Source organism: Ovis canadensis, chromosome 4, assembly GCF_042477335.2.
Source record: "Ovis canadensis isolate MfBH-ARS-UI-01 breed Bighorn chromosome 4, ARS-UI_OviCan_v2, whole genome shotgun sequence".
NCBI classification, from domain to species: Eukaryota; Metazoa; Chordata; class Mammalia; order Artiodactyla; family Bovidae; genus Ovis; species Ovis canadensis.
In genome coordinates, this window is record NC_091248.1 from 127,299,211 (window position 1) to 127,311,640 (window position 12,430).

Genomic DNA, 12,430 nt, shown 5'->3' on the forward strand with positions numbered 1-12,430 from the left:
GATGCGAAGAGCTGACTCATTTGAAAAGACCCTGATGTTGGTAAAGATTAAAGGCAGGAGGAGAAGGGGACAACAGAGGATGAGATGGTTAGATGATATCACCAACTTAATGGACATGGGTTTGTGTGGACTCCGGGAGTTGGTAATGGACAGGGAGGCCTGGCATGCTGCGGTTCATAGGGTCACAAAGAGTCATACACGACTGAGTGACTGAACTGAACTGAACTGATGGGCCCAGATACCATGATCTTCATGTTTTGAATGTTGAGTTTTAAGCCAGGTTTTTTACTCTCCTCTTTCACTTTCATCAAGAGGCTCTTTAGTTCCTCTTCGCTTTCTATCATAAGAGTGGTATTATCTGCATATCTGAGGTTATTGATATTTCTCCTGGCAATCTTGATTCCAGCCTGTGCTTCATCCAGCCTGGCCAATCGTGTGATGTACTCTGCATATAAATTAAAAGATGCTTACTCCTTGGAAGGAAAGTCATGACCAACCTAGACAGCATAAAAAGCAGAGACATTACTTTGTCAACAAAGGTCTTTGTCAACTCCGGGAGTTGGTGATGGACAGGGAGGCCTGGCGTGCTGCATTTTATGGGGTCGCAAAGAGTCGGACACAACTGAGCGCCTGAACTGAAGTCTGCATATAAGTTAAATAAGCAGGGTGACAATATACAGCCTTGACATACTCCTTTCCCAATTTGGAACCAGTGTGTTGTTCCATGTCCGGTTCTAACTGTTGCTTCCTGATCTGCATACAGGTTTCGCAGGAGGCAGGTAAGGTGGTCTAGTATTCCCACCTCTTTAAAGAGTTTTCCACAGTTGATTGTGATCCACACAGTCAAAGGCTTTAGCATAGTCATGAAGCAGAAGTAGATGTTCTTCTGGAATTCTCTTGCTTTTTCTATGATCCAATCGATGTTGGCAATTTGATCTTTGGTTCCTCTGCTTTTTCTAAATCCAGCTTCAGTTCAGTTCAGTCGTTCAGTCATGTCCGACTCTTTGCGACCCCATGGAGTGCAGCATGCCAGGCCTCCCTGTCCATCACCAACTCCCAGAGCTTCCTCTAAGTCATGTCCATTGAGTCGGTGATGCCATCCAACCATCTCATCCTCTGTTGTCCCCTTCTCCTCCTGCCTTAAATTGTTTCTAGCATCAGGGTCTTTTACAATGTGTCAGTTCTTCACAACAGGTGGCCAAAGTATTGGAGCTTCAGCATCAGTCCTTTTCATGAATATTCAGGACTCATTTCCTTTAGGATTGACTGGTTTGATCTCCTTGCAGTCCAAGGGACTCTCTAGAGGCTTCTCTAACACCACAATTCAAAAGCATCAATTCTTTGGTGCTTAGCTTTCTTTATAGTCCAACTCTTGAACATCTGGAAATTCTTGGTTCACGTACTATTGAGCGTAGCTTGGGGAATTTTGAACATTACTTTGTTGGCATGTCAAATGAGTGCAGTTGTGCGGTAGTTTGAACACTTTTTGGCATTGCCCTTCTTTGGGATTGGAATTAAAAGTGATCTTTTCCAGTCCTGTGGCCACTGCTTAGTTTTCCAAATTTTCTGGTATATTGAGTGCAGCACTTTCACAGCATCATCTTTTAGGATTTGAAATGGCTCAGCTGGAATTCCATCACCTCCACTTGCTTTGTTCGTAGTGATGCTTCCTAAGGTCTCCTTGACTTCACACTCCAAGCTGTCTGGCTCTAGGTGAGTGTTCACATCATCGTGGTTATTGGGTAATGCAGATCTTTTTCGTATAGTTCTCCTGTGTATTCTTGACACCTCTTCCTAATATCTTCTGCTTCTGTTAGGTCCATACCATTTCTGTCCTCTATTCTGCCCAATAATATTAACTATTATTATTAAGCATTTTGGGGTCCCTGGTCACTCAGATGGTAAAGAATCTGCCTCCAGTGTGGGAGACCTGGGTTCAATCCCTGGGTCAGGGAAGATGCCCTGGAGAAGGGAATGGCTACCTACTCTAATATTCTTGCTTGCAGAATTCCATAAAGAGAGGAGCCTGGCAGGCTATAGTTCATGGGGTCACAAAGAGTTGGACATGACTGAGCAAGTAACACACAGTAAGTATTTCAGTAAAAACTCAAGCATTTTCTGATTGCATGCATAGAAAATCCATTCTATAATCATCAGACTTAGCTTATGTGCTACAATATCCATTCTACCATATTTTCTCAACCTTAAAACTCTGACAAAGTTTCTGACAGAGATTTCTCATATTTGTAAATTTTGTATAGGATAAGTATAAAAGTTACACTATTTAATCAGCAAATAGAAAATGACTATTAGAGGTAAAATAAAGCCTGGACAAATAGAGGGACATGAATCTTAACTCTCTTCATCTGGGTTTTTTAAATAATGACAAGAAAAAATGTTAAATATTGACAAGAAATTCTAAAGTTCATTTAGAAGAATAAATGATTGATTTTATTTATTTATTCATTCAGGTAAGAAGCGGATTTATTGAGAGAGAAACACACTCCACAGACAAAGTGTGGACCATCTCAAAAGGAGAAGTGATAAATGAGTCATTTTAGCTAAGAAAGTTTTGGAGAGAAAAAGGAAATCTGTGTATAAGGGGAGTAGTTACACTAAAAACATTAAAACATTTTCTGTCATAAAAATACAAACATAAAATTTAATTTGGGGAGGGGTGGTGTGATCTCTCTAAATATAAGGCAGAAACCATAGAAGCCTTTTACTTTAAAAGGAGTGCCCCCCACCCCCAAACAAAGTGAAATAAAACCAATTTCCCAACTGTTTTTTTTTTTGAGGTATTGATTTACAATATCATATTAGTTTCAGGTATACAGCATGGTGATTCAAAATTTTTATAATTTATACTCTATAGTTATTGTAAAATATTTGCTATATTCCCTGTGATCTTATAGGAAATAAAAGAAATAAATAAAAGGATACAATTTATCCTTGTAGCTTATTTATATCTCTGTAGTATACCTACCCTTATCTTGCTCCTCCCTCCTTCCCTCTCCTTATTGGTAGCCACAAGTTTGTTCTCTGTATGTGTGAGTCAGTTTCTTTTTTGTTATATTCAGTAGGTTGTTTTTTCTTATGTTTTAGATTTAACTTATGAGTGATAACATAACAGTATTTGGTTTTCTCTGTTTGATTTATTTCACTAAGCATAATATCCTCCATATCCATTCACATTGCGGCAAAGGGTAACATTTCATTCTTTTAAGGCTGAGTAGTATTCCATTGTTTATGTACACCACAACTTCTTTATCTTTTTTGTCTGTTGGAGGACACTTAGGATGCTTCCCTATCGTGGCTATTGTAAATAATGCTGCTATCAACATTGAGATGCATGTATCTTTTTGAATTATCTTCAGACATATACCCAGAAGTCAATTTCCCAACTTTTTAAAATGAACAAACAGAAAAGTGGGCAAAGGGACATAAGCAAATTCACAAAAGAGAAAATACAGTTAATATATAACTACATGAAAAACAAGCCAGTTAACTAGTAATTTAAGAAGCAACATTCAAAACAATGAGAAAGAACAACTTTAAATTTGAAAAAACTGCCTGTATTTTCAAGGATATGGAAAAGAGGGCATTTCTCATAATAAAACCAATAAACTTTTCTCAAAGATAGTTTAGAAAACGTTTGAAAAATATACTTTGCCTTTGACCTGCCAGTTCCCCACTTCTAGAATTTTTAAATCAGCCATCTGCAATAAACTATGAATCCATGATACAGAAAAGTAGAAAATGTATGTGCAGTTATGTTGCAGTTAAGAATCTTGTTATAAAAGAATATTTAATAGGACAGAAGAAAATTCACAACATTGTTAAGCGAGAAAGGCAGAATACATCTTTGTGAGGCATTACCCCAACCTCAAACAGCATAGACAAGCCCAGAAAAAATGCCCGATGATACGTTATGTTGTTCAGTCGCTAAGTCTTGTCCTACTCTTGCATGCCAGGCTTCTCTGTCTTCCACTATTTCCTGGAGTTTGCTCAAATTCATATCCAAAAGGATTCCTGATGGTGATACATACCAAGGCATTAAATGTAACTGACATTTTACGTTACATTTAATGTAAATGTATGAGGTAAGTATGAGAAATCTGCATATTTTATTTCCTATTAATGCAACAGACTTTGTGTTTTAAACAATAATCGTACAGGAGAACGGATACATGTATGCATACGGCTCTCTGCTGTCCACCTGAAACTGTCACATCTTGTTAATCAGCTACACTCCCCAATACAAAATAAAGTTTTTTTAAAAAAATGTACAATTATAAAGTTGCCTGTGTTGAAAAGCATAAGAATACGTGAGACTGTCCAAGTCTAGAAAACCCATGAAGTGTTTCGTTGGGAAAGCCAAGGCCACCTGCTAGACGGTGAGTCAGGGACGCAGACTCGCACCTGCCTCCGCACTCGCCTTTGGGATGCGGTGCGTTTCCAAGCGCAGCGTCCTAGGTGCCAGGACCGCCCGCGCCTGCGCTAGGCTGATTTCTGGAAGCGAGGGCGGCCCGTTTTCAAAGTTCACCCCATCGGGCCTTTCCTTTTCTCCAGCTCTGAACTACCCAGAAGCCGACTTTCTCGGGTCAGCCGTGCCCCCAGCCCGGGCTCAGCCGCTGCGCTATTCACGTTCTGCGGCGCGGCCAAAGGTCCAGGTGGTCGGAGAAGCGGAGGGGGACGGCCGGGTGGGTGGGGGTCGAGGAGCGCCCTCGCCAAGGCTCGGGCCAGCGAGGTCGGGTCTCGCCGAGTGACCGCGGTCCGGCCATGCGGTCGCCCAGGGACCCGCGCTCGCCGGGAGGGACAAAGGGTCGGGGAAACCTGAGCCGGGCCAGTCCGGGAAAAATCCGGCCGGTGGTAGCCATAGTAACGGAGTCGGGCCCCCGCGCGGCCCGCGAGGGGGCGCTGGGGGCGGGAGAGGGGCCCCGCGCGGCCGGCCCAGCGGCCCGGCCCGCCCTCCGGCCTCGGCCGCCGGCCCGAGCCCGCGACTGACCCTCGGCAGCTCCTGTAGTCACGTGGCGCTGGGAACCGGCGGGGCGGGCGGGGGTGGGGGGGCTGGGCACGGGCCTGGCGGTGGTGAACCCGAACCTGCTGCTGTCGCCGCGGCGGGGTGGCGAGCGCGGCCGGCGCCGGCTCTCGGGCCTCATGGACGCGCGACGCGCCTCCGCGCTCCCCGGTGGAGAGGTTCGTCCTGGGCAGGGCGCGGGGTTCCACGCGGGCCCGTGGTGGTGGTGGTGGTTCGAGGGGGGGGGGGCCCTACCTGCGGGGCGCGTGACCGGGTGCGCGCTGTGTTGGGGGGGTGCACTGCTGGACCGAGTCGGGGGGCGAGTCCGCGCACCTGCGCGCAGGATCCGCGAGCCGCGCTCTGCGTGGGGACCGGAGGGGGGGGGCCCTTCGGAGAGCGCGGAACCGTGTGTCCGCGAACGTAGACGGGGGGGAGGGGGGCAAAGCACACGCTCGAATACAAAAAGGGGGAGTGTGGGGGTCTGCACGGCCCTCTGCCACCTGGGACGCGGCAGGGGACTCTGCCCGAGTCCTCGTCACAGGAGCGCGCCTGGCAGCCCCCCCTGGGAACCCGGCCTGGAATTCCTGTCGGGAGGAGGGTGGGGGAAGGGGAGCCAGCGGGGATTTCAGAGTTCCTGCCCTCGGCCCGGGGGCCTTTGGCCATCAGCATGGACAGTTCGTGCTGTGACCTTACCAGGGGAGGAAGTGAGCCTCCAACGCAGCCCCGGGCTTCCTTGGTGTAGGGGGCACGTTCAGTTTTTAATCCGATGGCCACTGAGGTCACTCTGCCCCGCGGGGTGCCGGGGTGGGGGAGGGGGCCGTGGCTGCCGAGGACACAAAGATGACTTCCCTCGGGGAGCGCTGAGCCTCACGCACGCGTCTTCTCCCCTCCCCGCAGGTAAGGCTGGCCTCTCTGCCACCGGAGGTCTGAGCTCTGCCATGGGGGTAGGGGTGTCTTTACTGCTGCAGTTTTCACTGACATCCGGGGGCTACCCGAGTGTGGGCCGAAGCAGGCGCTCCAGCCGCAGAAGTATCCTCGGGAACAGCCCCAGGAGGAGCTGGGCCAAGCCTCATCTCCAGCTCCACAGCCTCCAGGGTAGAGTGTGGGCTTCTTTGTTGGATTCTCGAACCATTTCATGGCCCCAGTGCCCCACTACGGCGGGGGTTGGGGGGGGGGCGCTGGAGGGAGGAGGGGGGAAGTTTCACGTTCATCACATCCTGGGAGTCTTCCCAGGGCTCAGTCTGGCCGTTGGGAATGAGTCATGTCTGTGCTCCTGGAGAGGACTACAGGTTTGGGGGAACTTCGGGGGAACTTGTGAGCAGGCAGTGAAGGTCCCTTAGGAGTCTCATCACCACCCCATCTGGCAGTGGGTGTAGGAGACTCCCCTGCAGGAGTCTGGGTTCTTCCCGCTCTGGAAGAGCTGCCCATGGGGCAGCCCCTGGCGGGGCTGGGGCAGGCCGGGACAAGGGACAGAGATTACAATCTCCTTCCCTTTCTTTGCCCCAGTAATCCCAGTCCCCCGAGGGAAGGCAGCGAGGCAGGCTCACCCCCGAGGGCAGCAAGCTGTGGGCGTTCTTTGGATTCAAGAGCGCTCTCCTTCCTGCAATGTCCTCATCACGTGCGGGGGCGGAGGAGGGCAGGCGGGCAGAATGCGGGCACAGTCTGGGCAGGCAGTGGCCTGGCATCGCGCTGGGCTGGCAGTAGCATCCGGAGCTCTCTCCTGCTCCCGAGAAGGGGCCGTTCTCACTGGCTTTCCTGGCCGTGGGAGGCTGAGGCTCGGGAGGTCAAAGTGCCTTCCCTAAGACGGGGTTAGATTGGAGCCCTCGTCCGGGTTCTGCTGTAGGTTTACTCTGTGGCCCCTGGGGCAAGTCCCGTCACCCTGTCGTTCCTGACAGTGGCTTCATCCATCAGACCGGGAGTTCGTATCTCTTGCCCAGCCTCACTGAGTTGCTGCGGAGCTCGGATGTGACAAGAGCAAATAGAAACAAGGAGAGGGAAGCACTCGGGAAAGCATATAAAGCGCTGAAGGGGGAGGTGACTGCGTGTTTTGGTGAGTCCCAAGGCAGCAATCTTTGTGCAGCCAGCCCTGGCGTGTTTACTCCATGCCGGAGGGGGATTCCAAGAAGGGTCAGGGTTCTTCCTTCTAGTCGTTTCCAGGGCCAATAAAGACTTAACAGCAGATCCACTTGAAATGCTTTCTAGAAACCCAAGATAGAAATAACGTAATAGGAGGAAGCAGAAGAGTAGTCTAGTGGTCCTAATTCCAGGGCTGGAGGAGTGGAGGGGGCAGGTTCCTCTTGGGTCCGCTGGGAGGGGCTGAGGGGGTGCAGGTTGTGTGGTTCTCCAGCGTGACTGTGCCTTTCCACCCTTAGCAGAGGAAGAACCGATGCTGGAACGTCGCTGCAGGGGCCCCGTGGCCATGGGCCCGGTCCAGCCCCGACTCCTTTCCGGGCCCTCCCAGGAGTCGCCCCAGACCCTGGAGAAGGAGCCCCAAGGGCTGAGGTCGCGAAGCACCGCCGCGGCCCAGTCGGGCGGCCAGCCCCTAGGTCGGGCTCATCGCTGTGCCCACTGTCGGAGGCACTTCCCCGGCTGGGTGGCCCTCTGGCTTCATGCCCGGCGCTGCCAGGCCCGCCTGCCCCGGCCGTGTCCCGAGTGCGGCCGCCGCTTCCGCCACGCCCCTTTCTTGGCATTGCACTGCCAGGTCCATGCCGCCGCCACCCCAGACCTGGGCTTTGCCTGCCACCTGTGCGGGCACGGCTTCCGAGGCTGGGTGGCCCTGGTTCTGCACCTGCGGGCCCACTCGGCGGCGAAGCGGCCCATCGCCTGTCCCGCCTGTGAGAGACGCTTCTGGCGGAGAAAGCAGCTGCGGGCCCATTTGCGGCGCTGCCACCCCCCGGCCCCCGAGGCCCGGCCCTTCATCTGCGGCAACTGTGGCCGCAGCTTCGCTCAGTGGGACCAGCTGGTGACGCACAAGCGGGTCCACGTGGCCGAGGCGCTGGAGGAGACGGCGGCCAAGGCCCTGGGGCCGCGGCCCCGGGGGCGCCCAGCAGTGACCGCGCCCCGGCCGGGCGGGGACGCCGTCGACCGCCCGTTCCAGTGTGCCTGCTGTGGCAAGCGCTTCCGCCACAAGCCCAACCTGATCGCCCACCGCCGCGTGCATACGGGCGAGCGCCCGCACCAGTGCCCCGAGTGCGGGAAGCGCTTCACCAATAAGCCCTACCTGACCTCGCATCGGCGCATCCACACGGGCGAGAAGCCGTACCCGTGCACCGAGTGTGGCCGCCGCTTCCGCCACAAGCCCAACCTGCTGTCGCACAGCAAGATCCACAAGCGCTCCGAGGGGTCCGCGCAGGGCGGGCCCCAGCCGCCCGCCAGCGCCCCGGAGCGCGCCCCGGAGCCCCCTCCGGAGCCGGCCCCAGAGCCCGCCGAAGTCCCGGCTGGGCCCGGGCCGCCAGGCGCCGCGGCAGAGGCCCCGCCCTCCCTCCACACCTGCGCCGACTGTGGGCGGGGCTTCCGGCTGGAGCGCTTCCTGCGCGCGCACCAGCGGCAGCACGGCGGCGAGCGCCCCTTCGCGTGCGCCGAGTGCGGCAAGCACTTTGGCAAGAAGACGCACCTAGTGGCGCACTCCCGGGTGCACTCGGGGGAGCGGCCCTTCGCGTGCGAGGAGTGCGGGCGCCGCTTCTCCCAGGGGAGCCACCTGGCCGCCCACCGGCGCGACCACGCGCCCGAGAGGCCCTTCGTGTGCCCAGACTGCGGAAAGGCCTTCCGCCACAAGCCCTATCTGGCCGCACACCGGCGCATCCACACCGGCGAGAAGCCGTACGTCTGCCCCGAGTGCGGCAAGGCGTTCAGCCAGAAGTCCAACCTGGTGTCCCACCGGCGCATCCACACGGGCGAGCGCCCCTACGCCTGCCCCGACTGCGACCGCAGCTTTAGCCAGAAGTCCAACCTCATCACCCACCGCAAGAGCCACATCCGGGACGGCGCCTTCTGCTGCGCCATCTGTGGCCAGACCTTTGACGACGAGGGGAAGCTCCTGGCCCACCAGAAGAAGCACGACGTCTGAGCGGGCCGGGGCGGCGGAGGCCGAGGGAGGGCGGGCCGGGGCGTCGTTCACACTGTGCCCTCTGCTGCTGCTGTCGGCGCAGGGGGTGGCGAGGTGGGGTGAGCCGGCCCCGTTAGGGAGGGAGGTCCCCCGCTGTAATCAGGGAGTCCACTTGCAGAGCAGGGACCCCGGCCTCCCGCTCGTGTTTGCTAAGGTTCGGTCCGACTATCCTGTGCCCTGGAAAAGTAGCAATAGCAGCTCCACCCACCCCTTAGAGCCCTCCGGCCGGAGGGGCCACCAGTGGACAGGAGGACCCCTCTCCTCTGGTGTTAACGCCTTAACGTCCCGTCTCTTAATTATGAGTTCCTTCGGCTCGTTTTTTTTTTTTTTTTGCAAGTAGGTGTGGTTCAGCCTTTAGTGAATGAATGCCCAGGAAGATCAATGGACCAGCTGGGCACACCTGGGAGAACCTGCCAGCCTTGTTGGGCAGCACCTGGGCCTTTTCCAGTCCTGGGAGGCAAAGCCGAGCTCCTCCATCCTGCCCCAGCCCGGCCCCTCGCTCCTGCCCCTGCACAGGCACCCAGATTTGGAGAGACCCGTCTCCTGTTAGTGCCCTGGCTCCCCTTCCTCTACCGAAAGATCAGTTCCGCACCGCCCCCCCCCCCCCCCCCCCAAGAGCATCTTCCCACGCTGCGACTGCCTTCATCCAACCACCTTCCCAGCACTTAGAGCAATCCCATGGCTGTCCGCCGCCCTGTGTCAGGGCTTTTGTCCGAATACCCCAGCCTGCCTTCACTCCCTTCAGAGCTCAGCACATTGTGGGGAGGACTGCTCCATTGCTAACAGAAGGCCAGCTGATGGGAAGTGGGAGTGAGTTTCCCTTCCAGCATTCTAGCGTGTGGATCCCCAACCTCTGCTTGAACACTTCGGTGACAGGGAATCTCCTGAGGCCCTGGTTCTGTTGTAGAATAATTCTAATTGTTAGAAATTCTTCCTTATAATGAATGAAGTCCGCTTCCCTGTAATTTCTACTGTTGGGCCTTGTTCTCTGGAACTAAACACAACCACTTAACCCTCCTTTTCCAACTAGAGAATAAAGATCTGGTTTTAGAGCTGGTGGCTGTAAGTGTTCCTTTGTCCTGGGGAGGGAAGGGCAGCTGTTCCACACCACTGGGGGCTGGGATGGGTGAAGGCTGGATTCAAGCTTCTCTACTACCCCTGGCTGTAACCCCCGCCCCAATTTAGGGTCAGGCACCCTCAGCAAGTGAGGTTTCTTCTCTAGGAGTCCAGCCTTGTGTGGGGTCAGGTCAGCCCCGCTCAGTGTCAGTCCTCTGGGAGAGAAGGTCTGACTTGCTGCTGTTCTCCTGGGCCTCCCTGGCTCGCCTGCCGCAGTGCTCATGTCTGTTACAGTGTATGCTTCGCTGCACTGGTTGTTTCACATGCATTTGAGTGCCTGTTTTTGACAGGCTCTTCTGACTGCCTTACTAGTTTCTATATAGACTTCCAGCACCCTGCACAGAGTCTGGTGCAACCACCATTTGTCTATATGACTGGCACCTTGCAAAGTTTACCTAAATGATCTAACAACTTAGGAGTTCAATAGGTACTCGTTTTGTCTTTTTTTTTTTCTTTCCAGATGAAAACATTTGCTCAAGGTCATATAACCGTTAATCACCAGAAGCAGTTCAAACCCGGGTCTGTTCAACCCGAAAACCATGCTGTTGACCACCACTGCATGTTTATTAGACAAATGCAGGGCTGCTGCTTTTGGTGTAGACAACTGTTAAATGTCTATGGTGTGCTTGATGCAGTGGAAACTGGGAGTTTACAAAAATAAGACCCAATCTTACCCCCTAAGAGGCCTAAGTCTGGGAGGACCTATTCCTATCCCCAGATTGTGAATAGAGAGAGATGGATGTGGGGTGGGGTGGGTTCTAAATGTGTAGGATGGAAGCAGACAGCTTCAAAGTTTTTTAGAGGTTTATGGGGTGATGGGGCCACTTCAAAACCTGTGTCATTGAGGGCAAATGATCTCTCAGAGCCTAGGAACATGGTCTCAAGAAAGCCCCACCTAAATATGTCTTTTTAAGGGAGCTCAGGGCTTCCCAGGTGGTACCAGAGGTAAAGAATCTACCTGCCAATGCAGAAGGTGCAAGAGATGCACATTCCATCCCCGAGTCAGGAAGATCCCCTGGAGAAGGAAATGGCAACCCACTCCAGTATTTCTTCCCTGGAGAATTCCATGGACAGAGGAGCCTGGTGGGCTACAGTCCCTGGGGTTTTAAAGAGCTGGGCTCGATGGAGCGCTCTCGTGACTGAACAGGCACATGACTGAGAATGCACATGCCATGCCAGGGCAGTGCAGAGTTTCTAGGGAAGGGAGCTTTTTTTCAAGTGATCAGGAGAATAGTTAGATGTCTGAGGATGATGGCAGGAAACAGTCTTCAGGCATCAAGGATTGGGAGGGGGTGACTGGGGAAAAGGATGAAGGAGAGGGAATGTGATCAGGGTTCCTGACTTCCTGAGAAGTCATTACTTGTATAGGAAATGCCTGGCGGTGGGTCCCCTAGAAACATGCCTGCCCACTGCTTTGGGGGCAGAGGGTGAGGAGAGGACCAAAGTTCAGGGAAAGCCAAGGAAGTGACCTTACGGGGGCAAGGACAGAGTGAACTTGCCCGTGGCTCCTTCCTGAGTCCCTCAGGGGGCCTGGTGGGAGCTGAGTCCTTGCTCAGCAGGGCATGTGAGGGATGGCCCCATTGGAGGGGTCAACACGCTAAGAGGACCTCCCCTTCTAAAGAGTCCAGGTTTGTTTGTTTTCCCCTCCTTCTACAATTACAAAGTATTAAATTATCAAATTTAACAATGAAGAGATATTTAGGTTTTTTAAGGTGAAAGTTATCCTTTACTTTTTCCCGCTCCAGCCCCCCTCCCCTTCCCCCCCACTTTGTGGCTTTTCTCTCTGCATCCAGTAAAGAGTGTGGGGGTGGCCTTCCTGACATTTTCTCTGTGCCTTCCCAAACACGCATGTGCAGCCTCCCTCTTGTTTTCCATCAAGGGAAATAGGATCCCAGATGTGCTTTATTGTTTTCCACCCTTGAAGCAGCCTTGGTCATGAAATGTCCATCTGGAGGAAGTCTTTCACTCTGTTGAAAGAGGGAGCAGGCCAGAGAGTGGAGATGACTTTCCCACTCACAGCCAGTGGCAGAGCGGAACTATAACACAGGAATTCCGTTAAGTCTTGGTTGAACTTCCCCCTAGGTACTCTAGAAAATAAGATGACGGAGACTCTTTAAAGGATTGATAACCTAGTGATGGATAGGGAGGCCTGGCATGCTGCAGTCCATGGGTTCGCAAAGAGTTGGACA

At 53.3% G+C, this 12,430-nt stretch overlaps 1 protein-coding gene across 30 annotated transcripts; it reads left to right on the top strand.

The window, feature by feature from the left end:
- The first annotated feature begins 2,455 nt into the window (after positions 1-2,455).
- On the top strand, positions 2,456-10,177 carry REPIN1 (replication initiator 1). 30 transcript variants are annotated; one of them, XM_069587098.1, is made up of 4 exons: positions 4,503-4,667; positions 5,918-6,115; positions 6,916-7,070; positions 7,393-10,177. In XM_069587098.1, exon 4 carries the CDS (start codon positions 7,407-7,409, stop codon positions 9,084-9,086), a length of 1,680 nt encoding a protein of 559 aa, XP_069443199.1. In that variant the 5' UTR covers positions 4,503-4,667; positions 5,918-6,115; positions 6,916-7,070; positions 7,393-7,406; the 3' UTR covers positions 9,087-10,177. The 30 variants fall into 30 exon arrangements, with proteins under 30 accessions (XP_069443182.1, XP_069443183.1, XP_069443199.1 ...); XM_069587102.1 differs by having other exon boundaries at positions 4,521-4,667; positions 6,932-7,070; XM_069587103.1 differs by having other exon boundaries at positions 4,527-4,667; positions 5,989-6,115.
- The last annotated feature ends 2,253 nt before the right edge of the window (positions 10,178-12,430 follow it).